Source organism: Miniopterus natalensis, chromosome 13, assembly GCF_054644295.1.
Source record: "Miniopterus natalensis isolate mMinNat1 chromosome 13, mMinNat1.hap1, whole genome shotgun sequence".
Lineage (NCBI taxonomy): Eukaryota > Metazoa > Chordata > Mammalia > Chiroptera > Miniopteridae > Miniopterus > Miniopterus natalensis.
This window is the reverse complement of record NC_142093.1, coordinates 48,458,105-48,476,793: the sequence shown is the minus strand read 5'-3', so window position 1 is coordinate 48,476,793 and position 18,689 is coordinate 48,458,105. Positions and strand designations below refer to the sequence as shown.

The 18,689-nt window shown below is 43.9% G+C and overlaps 1 protein-coding gene across 2 annotated transcripts in view; it reads right to left on the bottom strand.

Moving 5' to 3' along the window:
* Window positions 1-1,869: 1,869 nt before the first annotated feature.
* Window positions 1,870-18,689, bottom strand: part of KCMF1 (potassium channel modulatory factor 1) — a 65,684-nt gene continuing 48,864 nt past the window's right edge. For both annotated transcript variants that reach the window (XM_087823665.1, XM_087823664.1), the window contains 4 exons: window positions 13,446-13,547; window positions 11,215-11,389; window positions 9,103-9,385; window positions 1,870-4,385 (listed from right to left, as the gene is read on the bottom strand). In XM_087823665.1, the coding sequence (XP_087679791.1) occupies window positions 4,124-4,385; window positions 9,103-9,385; window positions 11,215-11,389; window positions 13,446-13,547 (822 nt within the window). In that variant the 3' untranslated portion in view covers window positions 1,870-4,123. The remainder of the gene's footprint in view (window positions 4,386-9,102; window positions 9,386-11,214; window positions 11,390-13,445; window positions 13,548-18,689) is intronic.

Here is an 18,689-nt window from a genome sequence, read left to right as displayed (position 1 = left end):
ATGGGCACAGGGAGTTACTTTTGATACTATTCTGAAAAGTCACTCGAATTTGGCTTTGGGATATACTGTGATGAAATTATTCAGATAAGGCCATGTTTAAAGCCACAGAATTTCACAACATTGTCACAAATGACCAGAAAATCTGCAACCTGTTGCTCCATCTTTCATTCCAGCCTTAACCTCTCCCCACTCCGACCTGGAGACAGGGCTCCAGTTACCAGGTCTGAGAGAGAAAACTGTTTTGGTTTTCAAGTGTCTAGTGGAGCCTTAGAAAGAGCACAGAAAAGCGTGCCCTTGGAGCCAGCACTAACGTCAACTTTAGCATATGAATTCTGGGAAAACTTCATACCTACTGTTTTATTTAATAATACAATAAATTTTGCATGTGCCCCCCAGCCGGTGTGGCTCAGCAGTTGAGCATCAACCTATGATCCAGATGGAAGTTTGCTTCCCGGTCAGGGTACATGTCCAGGTTGTGGGCTCCATCCCCAGCAGGGGCGTGCAGGAGGCAGCCGATCAATGACTCTCATCATTGAGGTTTCTCTCCCCCTCCCTCTCTTTGAAGTCAATAGACATATTTATATAAAAATTTTTCTTGCATGTGCCTCCAGAACTGTACATGGCAGTAACTTACAAACACCGTAAGATTTTATATAAACATAGCTATGGGGCATTTCCTTACAAAACGGTTACATTTGTGAAAGAGCTTTTAGCCCCCCACTCCTCTGTTATCTGTGGTTAGTTTTTCTACATTCGTTTCACAGGAACCATATTAGACTCCGACGACAGTTTTTTTTTTTTACTGAACTTTTCGGTGGCAGGGATCCCATTCAAAAGGTCCCCTTCCCCCAACCACCTCCTCCTGGTGCCTTCTCTCGATCATCCCCCTCAGTTGCCCTTAAAAAGAGCTATGAGTTACTGAGGTTTGTGCGGATCCCAAGAGCCACGGCGTAAAATACACAGGTGGGTAGGACACGTGCTGTGAGGGGCCATCAAGAGAACTCTTGGGACCCCTTCCTGTTCTTTACTTGTGGCTGATGGATCAGAAAAAAAAAAATAGGCTTAGTGACCACTGCGCATTATTGAAAATTCAAACACTGCAAGGGAAAAATATTGGGGGGAGAGAGAAGATAATGGGATGGATTTTCGTGTTGCTTGTTACTCTAATAATGTAACCTGCTATCCTAAGCGACTTCCTTGGGGGGCCACAGGGAAATGGGCTTCCTCGTAAATCACCTGAGTCTATCAGTAAGAACCCACCACTGTTAGTAAAAACCTAGGCTCCAAACAATACAACTTAAATCCAAATATTTCACTGTAGCCAATAAAGGAAATGATCTGACTAGAGCCATAAACAGCATAGGAATGTCAAGTTCGTTCAGTTAAAATATTTTAGGAAACGAAATGAATGACGATCTGACCAAGTCATGAGGTAGATTCTACTATTTCAAATTTAAAATTCCCTTGTTCTCCGTGATGAACTGCCCAGGAGCGTGATGCCCCGAACACCCCACAGGCAAGTGCAGATCCGCAGGAGCGCCTCTGGGAGTCTCACGCCCAGCGCATTCTGTCCCGTAAATGATACTCGCAGCAGTAACGTTCTCTGCAGGTTTTCCCCTTTGCTGTACATTTTCTTGGGTTCTCCGAGTCATGACATTAAACTTCTTGCAGACACCCGACAGACAGACTTAACATGACTGACAAACAGGACGTGAAGACGAGCTCTGCAGAACACGGACACACTACACCCCGGGCACGCAGAACAAGGATGTACTGACTTTGTCTCCTCTATGTCAAAGTCTTTGTGCTTACTGTTCAGTAATTCCAAAAATATGTTCGTTCAGAAACTAAAGAAAAAGCACACAAGAATTTGAAGGACTTAAAATATATTTTTTATATCGATAGTCTGTGTCTTTCTACCCTAATACATGATTATTGATTACATACAGGATGAGGTGAGGTATTTGTAAAATAGCTGGTAAAAAATAATTAATATACAGTATTCTACATGAGATGGAACCTTATGAACCTTTAACGTCCTCTGAAGTGTTCAATTCATCACCTAAATTAAACGGTTGTTTCCTCAAACCACGTTAAAAAATGGATCTTACATTTTCCCAGAATTTGTGCAGAAAAGGGAAAGCATATAATTGGCAATTTCTATGTCTCACATCCAAAGTAATGCATTCACGCAAAATGAGGACCTCTCCGTTCAGCATAAAAAGAAAAAATACTGGATTCGAGATATAAAATCTCTGAGCAATGGTTAGTTAGGCTAATTCACCAACAGCAAATAAATTCAAGTGGTCAACAGTCTTGAAAATGCTTTATTGAAATGTGTGACTTATGTGCAGAGATGTGTTTGAAAAGACCACAGCTTGAAAACTGGTTTTGGAAACGTTTCAACACCAATTGAGGAAAAGAAACTCGCTACTGGACTGGACGCCTGGGATAGCCAGGCGCCTGCGGCAGGACTCTCCTTCAGAACATTTCCGTCACAGGAACTCAAGGGAACAAAGCTATCGTATCTGGAAACTGTTGGAGTCTGAGGTTGCAGAGGAGGAGAAGCGACAGTTTTTAGACATGTGGGGTGACTTCTTTTTTGGTTACATTTGGATGGACATGGACTTCACAGTTCTCGGAAGAACACCGGCGGGTGTTCAAGTCTCTATGCTTGTGTTGCAGAAACAGAAACACACGGGAAAGGAAGAGGGCTCAGGGAGAGGAGACTGAGAAAAGGGCTGAGACGGGAACTGGAACAAGACATGATTAGGTTAAGTCTATTATAAATTTATCAGAAGCTGTGCGCACCTTTTTTTAAAAGTCCTAAATTTACATTCCAAAAACTGCCCCCCAAACCCCAAACCCACTGTCCCTGCCTTGGAGCTATTGTGAAAGTCTATGCACAAAAACTGCAACAGAAAATTAAAAAATATCCCGGCCCCTCCAAACCCCAAAAAGCTGTACAATTTTTTTACACATAGGATTAATAATATAGGCATATAGGTGGCATGATTCAATTAAAAGGCTTTACTTTTTATGCCTGAAAAAAACCAATAAATAAAAGGTGCTAAAGTTAGCATTAAGAATTTGGTTGTAATATATCGACAAAATCTGGGAAGGCAAATCCTCCAAGCTCCCCTGATACTGATCTGTCTCAGCAACTATGAAGCACATACATAAATAATGCAGATATGATTGAGAATGTGAGATTTTCAAAAACAAAGACGACATAATTCAGGTTAATTTTGTTGAACAGCGAATAAATGAAATTCATCTACACCTGAATAAAACATATTTAACAATTGAAAAAATTTTAAACAACCACGGAAAGTAAAAACTTGGAACAAACATGAACAGATTTGTTTTTAGGGCACACGCGCACCCTGCAGCAGATCCCAACAGTGGCGTTACTGGTGTGTCTTCTAGATGAGTTACAGAGACAGGCTGAGCTCCACGTGGGAAAGAGAATTAACAGGGCGACAGGACAGTCACACAGGGCGGAGCGCGACACCCGCTACAACTCCCAGATTCCACTGCAGAGCTGGCTTTATGCGTAGGAGGCACACAAAGAAAGGTGGTTCAGGCAGACATTATTCAAGAGCTACTTCATCACGTGACTCTTGCCGTGTAACCATTGAATAATGTTTGGGAAAGCTTTGGGCTTTTATTTTTGTTTAAGTTTTACTCCTTGTATTTAATTTTTTAAATAACAAGGTCACTAAAACTCATGCACGCTGCAAAAAACCTCATGCAGTAGTTAAGGTAAACCATCCAAGCAGTTTTTATTCATTAATATTCATAAATACACACAGCAGCTTCATTAGAGATTTCAATTTTCCTCTTCAGTTTGAATGTGGAGTATTAGGAGAGCCTTTTGCATGTCAAGGTACAGGAAGCAGAGATCACCCCTGCACTGCTACCTACATTTACCTGCTAGAAGTAAAAATTAGTTAAGTGGAAATGATTATCATATATATTTTCTCTCTTCCTTTTGAATGTACACAATGTAACAAGAGTGACAGACCTGAAATTACAATCACCAAACAAACCCAAGATAGTTGTTGTCCACTTTCATTGGCAAATACAGCACAGAGGACATTGTCTGTGAATTGGGATGTCATCAAAGAGGAGGTGGTGGAGGCTCATTTCCTTTATTACTCTCTTTTAAATTTAGGTTTTCTAAAGCAACATCTAAAGGCATAATATCTACACAGCCCATAGCACCAAAATCTGCCATCTCCCCCCGGTCATCCTCGTCTGAGGAGGAGCTCTCTTCGCGCACTAAAGTGGACAGAAGGAGCTCTTGGACAAACAGGCTGCGGTCTGCGCGCTCGCTTTCCATGGACTGGCGCTCCGTCTCAGACATTTTAGGATCATTTAACCTGCAGTTAAAAAGAAAAGATCTTATTGGACAAAGGTCAATGCACCATGGCACCGTCAAGTTCTGCAACGTACACTGCGCAAGCTCTGCAGGTGGCAGGACTCAGAGCCTGAGGCACATTATTGGAACACCTTGCTCTCATCTGTCACCTTTATTTTGTTGAGATTAATTCTCACACTTGTTACCCTGAGGCGCAATCTATGCTTTAATTAACATTCAGTGAGACAAATTTAGACTTCTCACACTTCCTTCAGAGACAACTGCAGTGAAAATTCTGAGGAAAACAAAATTTCTAACTGCAGTGAAAATTCTGAGGAAAACAAAATTTCTATGCCCGGGGAAGCATAATTTCCTTAACCAGGGTAGTAAAATTGGGAAATGTAGCAACCCTGGTCACAAAAACAAAACCCGTAGTGACTAGAATATTCAACTGAAAAGAATTCCTAGAAGTTTCCTTGACATTTCTCTCTGAGTCCATGTACTTCTTCCTGAGATGAAGACATATCCAGAAGCCTGACAGGGCAAGAACACGCCCCCCACCCCTGCATTTCTCCTGCCAAGGACCTGGGAAGCCGGGCTGAGCTGAGGTTTAACGGCCCAGAGTGCTTATCTGCCTGGAGACAGGATAGATGTTAAGAGTCGAATTCTCGTTATTAACCTCTTAAATGACTTAAGCAAAATTCTGCTTAGTTTCAGTACTGATTTTATTTCTCTACATTTTTAGTGGCAAAGAAAGGAAAACCAGCTAGGGCACTGGAGTCAGGAAAAGTAACCAAATGGAGAAGTGGGCGACAGTGCCGGGGCGCCGCAGGCATGCTGGGCGGGAGCCTCCCGCGGAGCGGGGCACCTGGAGCCCCGGAGGCCTGCCCCACGTCCTCGGGCGGCGCCTGCCCTGCTGCCGCCCTCCCTATGCTGCACTGCACAGGGGCCGCCCGGAGGCGCAAGGAGGGGCACGCACTGGGCATGCACGAGGGGTCAGGCTCTGCTCTAAGTGCGTTTTGTATGTATTATCTCTTACCTCCTATGAGGAAGCCCTGTTATTATCAACATTTTACAGGAAGAGGAAACTGAAGCTGAGGTTAAGTGACTGGCTCAAAATCTCATAGCTGTCAAGTTCAAAACCACTGAATGATTAGATCTATGGCTCAGAAAACAAATGAAAAGATCTGAATTTCGGAACTTGAAGAAAGCAAAAGTACATGGAAGGTAATTACATAAAAAGCCATTAAATCTACATTGAAAGAAAACGACTGATGACATTTACGGTAAAAAACAAATTAAGAATATCATAAGAGCCCTGGCTGAAGTGGTGCAGTTGTTGGAGTGTTGATCCATGCACCAAGAGGCCCCAGGTTCGATTCCTGGTGAGCGCACATGCCAGGGTTGCAAGCTGGACACCCCGTGGGGGGCAGGCAGGAGGCAGCCGACTGATGTTTCTCTGCCCCCCCCTCAAGAACTGAAATACATTCCACATCCTTAGTTTTGGAAAAGGCTTCCAAGTAAAGAAAAAAAAAAATCTAAGTCAAAGCCACTATAGAAAATTAAAGAATGTATAAAGGAATATCTATATAGTAAGCAGGAAAACCAGAAACAGATAGGCTGAGGCGTCAACACTTTGTTTGCAGAACATGTAATTCCAATATTACTGTTTCAATTTTTTTTAGGAAATAACTGGGGGGGGGGGGGGGGGAGTTTCATTCCTGAGAGGCAGATAAAATCTGGTACTAGGGCTAGGTTTCCTGATGGGCCAAACTTCACCTGGGATCAAGAAGTAACAGAAAAGCTTATAAGGATTTTCAAACTGGGGCTAGAAAAACTAGCTGTCTCCACTCCCAAGACAGAAACCTAACACAGGCACTTAGTCACTTTCTAGAAGGTCAACCATATTGGATCCCAAAAAGCTGTGTCCTCACCATCAGTTTCAGGGCAACACGAACAGAAGCTGTCCCTGGCCAAAGAGACCAAAGGTCAGGTGTGTGGACACGTCACCTAGGAACTGTGATCAGAGACCAGGGCTTCCCCTTGGGGGCACTGCAGCCACGCTCTTGGCCTTGAACATCACAATGCATGTTGATGTACTACTGGAAGTGCTGAGAAATCTAACAGTAAATACGCTATTTTTGTCAGTTTTGCCCAATCTTATTTATCAGGAAAAAAGTTGAACATAACTACATATATTCCTTAGAATATATAAAGTCCCAGGGAATTTTTTTTTTAATGTTTTTATTGATTTCAGAGAGGGAGAGGGAGAAAAAGAGAGGGGGGGGAAGGGGGAAGAGGGAAGGGGAGAGAGGGAGGGGGAGAGGAGGAGGGCAGACAGAGGAGGGGGGAGGGAGGGGGGAGGGAGGGAGGAGAGATCAATGATGCAAGAGAGTCACTTATCGGCTGCCTCCTGCACAGCCTCTGCTGGCAATTGAGCCTGCAACCCAGGCATGTACTCTGACCGGGAATCGAACCGTGACCTCTTGGTTCACAGGTCGATGCTCAATCACTGAACCATGCCGGCTGGGCCCAGGGAATATTTTTGGGGGAATACTGCCTTAGGTAAATCATGAACAAATGATACAATGAAAGATGTGGAAAGCAGTCTGCAAACTGCAAGGTACTATGCGATGTACAACATCAGATGACAGCAGGGGCCTTCAACAAGCTACAGCCAAAATCTAAGAAAAGCACTCAGGTCACCCACACCATGCCCTAGAGCTGGATGTCTAATGTAGAAAAACTGCACAGAGAAAAATCCCACATCAAGCCCACTGAGCATGGGGCTAATGAAATAAAAAAAACATCGGGGCAAGGGTAGGAAGATGTCTTTCTAAGGGCACTGGCAAGACATTCACTCCACCCACAGGTCAGTGGGCTCTCAGTGGATATACGCACTGGCAGGTAGGTACCTAGATCTGACAACTTACAGGCTTGCTGCTGGTGAGTCCCTACAGGTAAGGTCACAGGGCAGTAGGCTAGAGCTATCTGAGGCTCTTTGATTTATGTTGAAGCAACATTTTATGGTAACAATCAGGTAGTTACTGACTTTGCAGAGATAAAACAAAGGTAAATTCCCCACTTGAAATTTCCTCCTTAGGTCCACAACAAATGGTAATAATGGGTCCCATTAATTGGGCCTTTACTCTATTGCCAGCTGCTGAGCCAGACCATATACATACCAGTATTTCAATTCATCCTGAAAACAATTCTCTCTCATGAGGCAAAACTCATAGAATATATGTGTGTGTGTGTGTGTGTATGTATATGTGTGTGTATACATATGTGTATATATATATATTTAAATATGGTTATTGATTTTTAGAGGGAGAAATAGAAATATCAATGAGAGAACCATCAACATCGATCAGCTGCCACTTGCATGCCTCTTGTCGGGGATCGAGCCCACAACCCACACATGTGCTCTGACTGGGAACTGAACCAGTGACTTCTTGGTGAATGGGTTGACACTCAACCACTGAGCCACATCAGCTGGGCAAAACCCATAGAATATTGATGATAACACCGAGGTTTGGAGAAGTTAGTGACTTGCCTAAGGTCCAAACTAGTAAGTGGCAAAGCTGGGGCCCTGGACAGGGGTCACAAACATTTTCTATTCTGGACCCACAATATGTTATTTACAACTCTTTAAATGTGCCAGAGATTTTTAAAAGTATGAGATAAACGACATACACATAGAAATATTTCCTTCTAACATCTAACTGTCACACACATTGTATTCTGGAGACAACTGATGTACTACACTAATTTTCGTCTTCATTTTACAGCTTTTACTTTATTTTTCTCTGTTCCATTAAAAGCCCAAATTAGTCCAGATTCATTCTCCGTTGGGTCCAAGTTTACTCGTCATTGCTCTTTCCAAACTCCTTTATATTCTTAAAAGTCACATCAAATGCGGGTGAGGTTTTTGGTATAGGAACATATCAGTTGCTAATGGTAGTTTTCAGAAGCAAATATGAACTCTACTCTATGCAGCAGAACCATTTACTGTGTGCACTGCATCTTTTTTACACTGCGGCAAACCCTTTTTTAGTAGTTACTATTGTGTGTGCCGACCATAAGAATTTATATACCACTTCTTTATGAAGTCTCGGGAGAAAACCATGTTATGAAATCCTCTCTTTCTTTTTATTTATTTCTCAGAGAAAGGAAGGGAGAGATAGAAACATCAATGATGAGTCATTGATAGCTGCCTCCTGCACGCCGCCTGCGGGGGTCGAGCCCACCACCCAGGCATGTGCCCTGACCAGGAATCGAGCACGATCTCCTGGATCCTAGGTCGATGCTCAACTGCTGAGCCACACTGGCTGGGCAGAAATCCTCTCTTGTACCTTTTACTATTTCACAGCAGACTGAAATTAGCAATACAAAGAAATTAATTATGATAACAAATGTACCTAATATACCCCGTATATGATGATATGGTGTTTAAGTTTTATGGGCAACCTGGGAGAAGAAATTCTTCCTAGATGCCGATGTGCTGTTAGAACAGTACCACCAGCATTCCTACTTTATCTGAAATAAGAATTATTTTGCATTTTCTTCGGCGAGCACTGAATGTGCAGTTTTGAGCAGAGACCCATGGGCTTTAATGGTTCGATCAAAGGCCAAGCACTTAAGGACATACATAAGCACAAAAAAGAAAGGTTATTTTGGACTGCACAGTGCTAATAACGCAACGCTGCTTCCGAAAGCAGCGCTGGGAAATGGGCTACCTCGTTAAGAGAAACTGGGAGTTCTGGACGGCGGGCTGGCTGCTCTCCGTGCTCGCGGGGTTGGCGGCGGCCGCGGGCTGCGTGGCCGCCGCGGCGACGCTGCTCGTGTTGGTGCGCCGGCTCGCGTTGCGCGCGGTCTCCAGCTGCTGCCGCGCCGCCTGGGCGTGCTGCCGTTCCAGCTGCAGCTGCATCTGCAGCTGTTGTAACTGGGAGGCGGAAGGGCCGGAAGAATTAAGCTGTCCTCCTGCAGAACGCCGCACTCCCGACAACTGAGACAAAAGCTCTGCCGATGGAAATGAAGACCGTTACTGTCTACTCACGACGACAGAAAGCGGAATGGTGCATGCCACTCTCACACCCGAGGGCCCGAGCGCGATGGCGGTGAAGCAGGTTCTCACGGCAGCTCGTGGCTTCGGGGGGTCGCAGCAGGTTTAGAATACCTCCCGGGGGCAGGCGCTTGCACGTATGAGTATTAACCCACATACAATGACTGTTGTTTTAGGCAAAACATAAGATTGTTTAAGTTATTTCCTTAATGAGCTAATTTAGTTATACTTTCTCTACTTTTTAGTGGATCAAAGTCGTTCATCTTCTAGTCCGATGAGACTATAAACCCTCTCAACATGAGCTCCATGAAAGCAAGGAACTTCCCAATTCTTAGGACAGTGTCTGATACAGAGAACATTTATTTGGTGCTTGAACAATCAGAATTAAATCCAAGAGACCTGGATCACGTCTCGCTGTGGCCCCTGCCCACCGGCCTCGGCCTGCCCTCGGCTCGGTCACGTGGGAGGGCCAGAGCACCACGGGCGCGCAGGAAGGCTGCCGGCTCCTCGCTATGCAGCCTGTTTAGTGGTCTGTTCTAATCCAGCTCATTAAGAGTGATGTGACCTCTGTCTCCGCCTCTTCGTTTAAGAAGGCGCAATCACTGCCTTCTCTCACTTAGAGGGTCACATGGTGCTGGCAATTGCCTTGGAGGCATTCCCAGGCTGGCAAATGCTCTTCATCATTAAAACTCAGCCCAGAAATTACTTTGACTTTTCGCTTTAGAACCTCACTACCAAAGACAGCAGGTAAATACTGGATTCCCTTTGGATAAAGAAATATTTTTTAAAATCCCAAACTCAAGTTTACTGGGATTATTGCATATCCAAATTCCCAAAGCACATTTGGAATGAAGATTTTACGTGCATATATCACATTTTAAAGAACATTTATCGAGTTTCCGTCACAGATCTACCCGTCAGTATTTCGGCATGTTCCGTGAGGCGCACCGTGGCTTCCGGCACACAGTCTGCCATGTGCACACACTCAGAACCTGCTTCAGGCCTCCCAGTCTTACTGCCTGTCTGTGCTTGCTGTGTCTGTTAGTCTCAGGCTAGTCATTTTTTAAAAAATTAAATCTACTGAGGTAACACTGATTAATAACATGACATAAATTTCAGGTATACATTATAATTCGGTATCTGTATGTTGTACTGTGTGCTCACCACCCAAAGTCTAGCTTCCTTCCATAACCTACAGTGATTTTTGACATTTTATTTTGACTCAACCCTTGTGTTCTGTGGCTGGCTTCCAGGCTGGCCATGCATTAAACCCTGTGACTTGCTAAAAAACTCCATGTTCAACTGCTGTTTTTAGTAAGACTTTCCCAAGCTATTAAAATATGCACTTTTCGGTATGTTCCATACCAATATAGCTTCCAAATCAAAGAGAAAACAGAGAAATTCCTACTTTACTTTCTTGTATGAGCTTAATTCTTTAGTCTTGTCGATTAGTTTTCTAATCTGTGTATTTGTGGAGGTTGAACTGTGGGATTTTGGTCTTTCAACTGAACTCTCTTAGGATTTTCTTGGGTTTCAATGCAGGCCACATACAGAACACAGAGCCATGTCTTACTATCTTATTCCTCTAACTACTGAAAGAAATGCCAGAATAATATGAATATTATATTGTCTATTTTAAAAATACTTTATATTTATACTAAAATTTTGGGGAATTTTGTGAAGGAATATGAGTGTGATTAGAGATTAGGACCACAAATCCCACAGAAAAATTTTAAAGGGAGCCCCCTCCCCGGCCATTTCCTTTATTAATATGAAACTAACTCACCAGCTATAGGGTCCATGGCTTCCCTATTGCTTGGAGAATACGAACTCTGAGAAGAAGAAAGTCCACCAGTAGAACTGCTAGTAAAGTGCATGTTTGACCTACGAGCGCGAGGACCTCCTAATCCCCGGCCAGGGTGAAACATTCTACGTACATGTCGAACACCACTCGATTCATCATAACTCCAAAGTTAAGAAAAGAAACCAAGTATTTCACAGACAACAAAAAAATCACTTGAGCCCTTGTTAGGTAGATGATTTCCTAAATCGTAAGCATTTTAAAACAGCACATTTAATTTAGAGTGTGAAATGTCACAACTATACCTGTAAGGGTTATTAATTCTAAAAAAACCAACAAAAAACTCTCAAATATAAAGCAATGTGAGAGCGTGTGTACACTGTGTGTGTGTTTTTTCAAAGGGAAAAGCTTCCCCAGGGAAGAAGAAATTTCTTCCTGGCTCCAGCTACACCAACCAGCGTAACACTGCCAGGCGAGATGAAAGGCATCACCCGAGCACACAAGCCAGCTGACACTCCCTCACCGTGCTCTCAGCACTGAACTTCGGATATGTTCACACTTGAACCACAACTAAGAAGCACCGGTTTTTATATCTGGGGAGTGTGCTAATATATATGCTAACCAAACCTTGGTTACTGTCTGTAATGAGAAAGGAACAGAATGAGTAATTTAAACACAGGACTAAGAGTCCTCTGGGCTACCAGTTTTAAACAAAGTTCTTCTTCAATGCTGCTGCTAAAAAGAAAGGTCTCGGTGCTCGGCAGACCTGGGGAGAAGCCACTCCCTCCTGTCGCACATAGTTACCACAGCACCTGAAGGACCTGGAAAGTCAGTATGCTTCCAGGACAACTGCTATGCCAGCATTTTGTTTCCTAGAGCTTCACAGTAATGCTTATTTGGAATCGAAAAATGTAACAAATACCTTCTGCTACTCTTACATTTTACAGTTTCATCTTCTCTTGGTAACCAGAGACTCATAAAAATCTCACAGAAATGGATGTGGATGATGCAGGACATTCAACCGAATGGACACCAACTTCACTAGACCCCCTCGGACTTGCTGGGAAGCTCAGGGTAACAGCTTGGTCTTACATTTCTTGCCTAGTTTCCTCACGGGGCTGGAGGGAAGCTTGGGTCACGCACAGTCCTGGGTCCTGTTATCAGATTCTTTTACGCAAAATGCAAAGTGACTAAAAGGCCTAAGTATTTTGGGCCCATTTAGGTTTTATTACGCTCTTTTTTTTAAAAAAATCACTGTTCCCTTCATCTTGCTTTCAGGGTCCCTGCACTCGGGAGAGAAGACTGTCCCCTCTGTTCACTGAGCACGGGCTCAGGTCAGGCTGACATTCTAGTATCTCGGGCTGGGCCCATTTTACTTCCCATTGGTTTCCACTTATCTTCCCGTAATTACTCAGTTTCCCTCTCTATAGGTCTGAGGTTGAATTATGATTGCCAAGAGGCATTCAGAAGAGTAAGAGTGAAGCCTGGCAGAGAAAGAAGTTGTGATTAGTGTTCGAATTACTTCCAAATGCAATGAACACAGAAACCTTTACAGAACAGAAATTTAAGTTAATCGGTGATAGTTTTAGAAAAACAATCCATAACCTGAAACCAGAGCATGGAGTCTACAAAATTAATCACTTTGGTGGGCTGGACAACTTCTGGGAGGTCAGGAGAGAGCTGTCAGGCACTGTCATGGGATAGATTTGAAGGGGAAGCAGAAATGAAAGCGGGAAGGGAATTCAGAGCTGGCCTGACCGTGTGCTCTCCTGCTCAGAGACGGGCAGGAAACAGCTTTCTCTGGAGAAGGGGACTCCAAAAGGAGAAGAGCCCAAGTGCATATCTGCCCACCACCCCACCTACTGCAGAAGGAACCAGAGAACAGAGAGGGGATGCAAATAAACCCTCCTTAGAGTTAATCAGATTTTAATTTGGATTAGCATTTTCCTCTTTTGTATGAAAACTGTCTTAAAACATCTGATTGTAATAAACAATGATGAGCAAGTCAACTTTTACCCAATGAACAAGGTTCATATAAAAGTCAGCAAATAAAAATAGAAGAAACTGCATCTCAACACTGAGTCACTTTTAGGAAAACGCCAATTAAACAAAATTAAATAAATTGAAGGTTTTTCTCTTTGAGGATACTGTCCTTAAAAACAATCAAAATGATAAATGTTACAAACAATGTTTCTTTGTTGCGTCTGAAAGGATATTAAATCTCTAGGGGCTCTGTGTTCAAGTGTCAGATGAGCTGCAAAGTCGTCCGTGACATGATTGGGATCACCTCCAGGTAATGCTGCACATATAGGACAAATCTGAAATGAAAAGAAAGCGGATTTAATCCATGAACACTGACCAGGCACCTTTCTGTATGAATATTTTACTATAAAGTTTACTGTTACCAAGTTCTCACCAGGCAAAGCCACAGCAGATCTTGGACTAGTGACCACAGGGGAGGCCTGAACAAGAGCTACAGCACATCAATGCTGTCATTCACAGCAAAAGCAGACAAACTCTCAGGGTCAGACACAATAGTTCTAGACAGACAGCTCACACCTGAGCTCTGGTGAAGCCTTCTAACAGCTTGGATGATTCATTTACACGGTCTAGCAAAAACAGTTTCCATAAAAAAAGATTTAAAATGTGCTGTTTAGTGCATACCATACCGAAGTCCAGTCTTGATGGTAACGACTGAGACATAAGCTTCCCCGTAAGCTAGACTTGAGGGTCATCTCCAAATAAGACAGTGAAACTATTATGATGCAACTGTACAAACTTACATACTTTAAATGTGATATGGTAAGACAGACAAAGATCACTGACCATATGCAAATATGCCCTGTAACTTCATGAATGGGACTTCCTGGAGGGAAAGAGGGCGGGTGGGGTGGGAGCCCGTTTTTAGATCCTTATTTCCCAGAGGGATGAGAGGTGGGACAAAAGGTTGGGATCAGAGCAAGGCCAGGGATCAGAAGACCAACCTCCCTGTGGGCCGCAGGGCAAGGCACCGGAGGAAGTAGGAATAAAATGGCATGTAGGGAGGCAGAGAAGGCTTCAGAGGTTGAAATGTGGTTTCTGAAACCGTAGTTTCAACAGAAGCAGTGAAAGGAGGCAGGAGAGGGGAGGGCAGAAAGGAGGAACTCTCAGAGGGAAGGCTTCCTCTTCCAAAGTCCAACTGGGCAGAGGATGATCCCAGAGTGGCAGCTAAGCCCTGAAGTAGGAAGAACTTCAATCGTAAAGAACACAGCCAAGCATTCTGCTGCAAAGGGGGAGCCCCAGGGAAATGTAAGTTCAAATTTTAGGTACGCGCCTCTAGGATAGGTGATGCATCTTGCCAATACATGTGCCATGTGCTTAAGTTCTTTCACTTGGAGAAAATTGGGGCAACTGGTGACCTCATGACCTCTTCCAGCAGTAGGGGAGCAGAGTGGCACTGGAGGTGAGGAGGCAGGGGAAGGTGAGGCTTGGGAGGACAACACTGGGACACAGAGGGAAAAACAAACTACTCTGACTTCTAGAGACTAAGTAAACCCAAACCCATCTTTAAAGACTAGAAGGCACAAGGCCCCTGAGAAAGTGACTCAGCTGTGATCCCAGTTCTCCTTTGTCCAAGCAGCCAGCTGTCCTGATTACCTGCCGTAGGACTGACAAACATCCTCAAGAACACCGAAGGTGGTCATGAGAAATAACGCTGAAGCATGAGTGTCCAAGAAAAGTAGGGAGGTCACAATGGGATGTGCCTATGAGGCAAAAGGCAGTTACACGTTTTTTTCCTCTATCAGAGAGAAAAGCAATTGTGAGTGCTTACAAGTTTACAAAGTATCAACTTCTCTTTACTAGGAATTTAGGTTTTACTACCTGTACCATTCCTGGGCTGTGACACAGAGTGATGCCTGATACACTTCTTTTCCTTCTCACTATGTCTGTCTTGCTTAGCTAGATTGCAACCTCTGAGGAATACAGAAGTGTGGTTTGTTTCTCATTTGGGAACCACGACCAGACTTGCTTAAAGCAAAAAAGACCAATTGGTTTGAAGAAAAAAACCACTGGCTGTTTAAAAATAAACAAGCCAGTTTGGATATTTTTGAGACTCTGTATATTGCAACAATTAACAGGTGCTGGACCATGTATAGTATTTTTATAATATCACAAGACTGCACAGTTTAGATTTTTATCCAGAGAGAAAATGACCACCAAAGGAAAAGGCAGCTTCCTTTTAAGTTATCTCTTTTTAGATTGGCCTTTGGATAAAATCTATGCACAACTTGAATTACACAGGGACAGCTGCAGAAGTTTCAGTACTGTGAGGATGCACGTAAGTGCTCCTGGATGAGAAAACTCTCAAGAATGGGAATGGTAAAGTACAGATACCAAGTGTACTAAGGATTTTCTAGTAAGATCGATCATCTCCTACAAACTAGAAAAGCCTCTGAGATGCGGATGTAACATACAGACAACCAAGACCTTTAACAATGTGTATTAATTTCAGTTCTGTAACTCAAAGGCTCTCAGATTCTAGTGATGTGCTGATGGCAAGATGAAGGCATTCAGAACTGCTTCCTTCAGAGAGAAGTAATAAAAAAACAAGTACTCAAACTTCTACAATAACCAGGGATAAAGAACGACCAGCATAAGGAGTAAGTGGAACAGGAGGACTGCCTGGCTCGGCAGCTGGCATAGAAAAAGAAAGAGACTAGGTTAGAGCCCAGCGGAAGATGCTGCCCCCCTCGCGCCGGACGAAGTTACCTCAGACGAGGACGCTGAGCTGTGGATGGCACCACGTGCCCGGTCACCTTTCAAGTTTTATACTGCATACTTAGCAAGCTAATTCATGTTTTGGGATAAGAATTTTGGTAACTTAAGGATATACTTTCTGAGAGGTAATGGAGGGAACAAGAGGAAAGAAAACAAGAGCAAAATGAGGCAGGAGAAACGGAGAGGTGGGGGAGGCAGAGGGGACAGACAGAGGGCCACCTTCACATTCCCGAGCACAAAACTGCGTCGTCTTGAGTGTGTCTCATGTCCACATGACGGTAACTAATACCTTGTACAGGACAGCAAATTCTACACAAACGATAAGCTATTGACCCCAAAATTATGAGTTTGTCAACAATATTTATCATACTTCTGCCACAGGACATAGCAACGTCTATCACTCAACAAGAAAATTCCATGTAACACATTAACTTAAAATTGTAACAACTTCTCAACATTAAGGCTTACTGAATTGGCTTAAGTCAGTGTTTCCTAAACTCGACTAAAGATTTTAAAAATACAGTTCCCTAGGCCTCTTCCTGAAAACTGATTCTACGAATTTCGAAATTCTGTATTTTTGACAGGGGCCCTAGTTGTCTTATAACTGAATAAATCAGGCAAATACAAGTTTAAATATACAACGGATCTGAAAAATATTTGCCCTGTTGTATGAAACACCAAATGTTATTGTTACTACCCCTCCCCCCATTTGCAGATGTCCTTGCACGGTCTTTGCTGCAGCTCAGGTCTTCCCCTTCTGCTTCACCTTGCTGCCGAAGGTCAGCACCAGTCCTGCTTTTCACCAGCAACCCTTTGGGAAACTTTACCAATGTACCGAGATACTGTAGTTAGAACAACAGAGTTTCCATTTTTCCACATGGTCCCAGTTTATGATTCAGAGCAAGCAACCAGTCAGTGCAGATTCTTAACACAGGTGGTTACCAATGTCTAAAACAAACCTTCTAAAGTCCACATACAAATGCTACTTAACTTCCAAAGCTTTCCCCCATCACAGGCTATGTCCACACACAAAAATAATCTAAAATCAGTATGTGTGGCTTTTGTTTTTAAACAAAAGTGCCACACATTCATCCCCATATCATTATTAACCAGTCTAAACCAAGCTGAGATTTTCTCTGGTCTCTTTCTTGAACTCATATCCCCAACACCAGACAGCATTCTCGCTCTACATACTGCATAGAGCTTTAAAAACAGTAGAGGAGCCTGGCAGCCGGCGTGTCTCAGTGGTTGAGCATCGATCTATGATTCAGGAGATTGAGGTTCGATTCCCAGTCAGGGCACATGCCTGGGCTGCGGGCTCGATCCCCACTCCGGGCGTGCAGGAGGCAGCCGATCAATGACTCTCATCATTGATGTTTCTCTCTCTCTCCCCCTCTCCCTTCCTCTCTCTGAAATCAATAAAGACATATTTAAAACAAAACAACAACAAAAAACAAAACAACAGAGGAAGAGTCAAGTTCCCTGTGGTGAGTTCTCCTGTTCTTTTCTCCCTTTCTTTTTGGATAGGCTTCATAACATGCTTCTTGCCCATTCACTGCTACAGAAAAGCATTTTTTAAAATTGCTTATCTGCTCCGCCCATAACCTGGCTCTAACTGAAGCTAGCCTGCAGCCTTGCATAGACTGCTCTTTCACCGAAATGACCCAGCAGATGCCGAAGAGCCAGGGCGGCTGTTCAGAGTGAGGCCGACTCGCTCTGATGCATCACCCTCTCAGGCCACATGGAACTGCCCTTGAACTCGGGAGCCACGCTTCGTGCTGACAGCAAACACGTGAAGTGGAAGAACGGTCTTGGCAACTGGCATTTCTTGACTCGGTTTCCGGAGCACAAACTTGACAAACTTGTTTCTTTCTTTTTTGCGACTAGTTTTAGATCCGTGAGAAACGTCTTCCTTTAGGGGATGTCTGTTCCAACTCAGTGACTTCACTACATCGCCTTACACTGTTACTTTCTGGTGATACCAAGTGTTTGATGCCGCATTTCTCTGGTGGCCATGATCTTGCATCGGGCAGCACCGCTTCTTCACAATGTCTACCTTTCCTCGATCCATGCTTACCCACATGCTCACTAGGATTAGGTTCATCCTGTTTCAAAAGGACCACAGGACCGCCCGAGCCCCCCCCCCCCCAAGTGACAGCCTCGGTGGCGTGACAGCGAGGAAGGCCATGGCGTTCCTCTGCAGGCGCCGTGTCTCTACTGCCCAGCAGACCAAGTGAACCGCGGCTCTGGTTTTAAAGGCTCTTTTATCTGGTCCCACTCGGCCAACTCAACTGATTTCCCACAACAACCATCTCTTCCACCTAGTACGTTCTCTCTTAACATCCTGTCTTGGTTCATCCCGTCCTTTCCCTCTGAATAATGTCATTCCCTCCACATTCTGCAAACTTTTTAAATCCCAGCCATTCTTCACGGAAGCCCTCTCCGACCCCTTCCTGCGTCACTTCCCAGCAGTGCTCCCGTTCGAGGTAGGCCGGTCTTCAGACAGGCCATGAAGCACGCAGGCAGGAGCCACACTCTAAGTCTGCTGTCATTCCGACAGCCTTATGCCTTACTCCAAGAGCTTGATGACTTCAGAAAGCAGTATCTTTTCACACTTTACATAGTAAATGTGATGCTCTTGGTTAATACTTGGAAAGACTCATTCAGGCGCCACAAACATTTGTCTTACAGAAGGCCTGTGA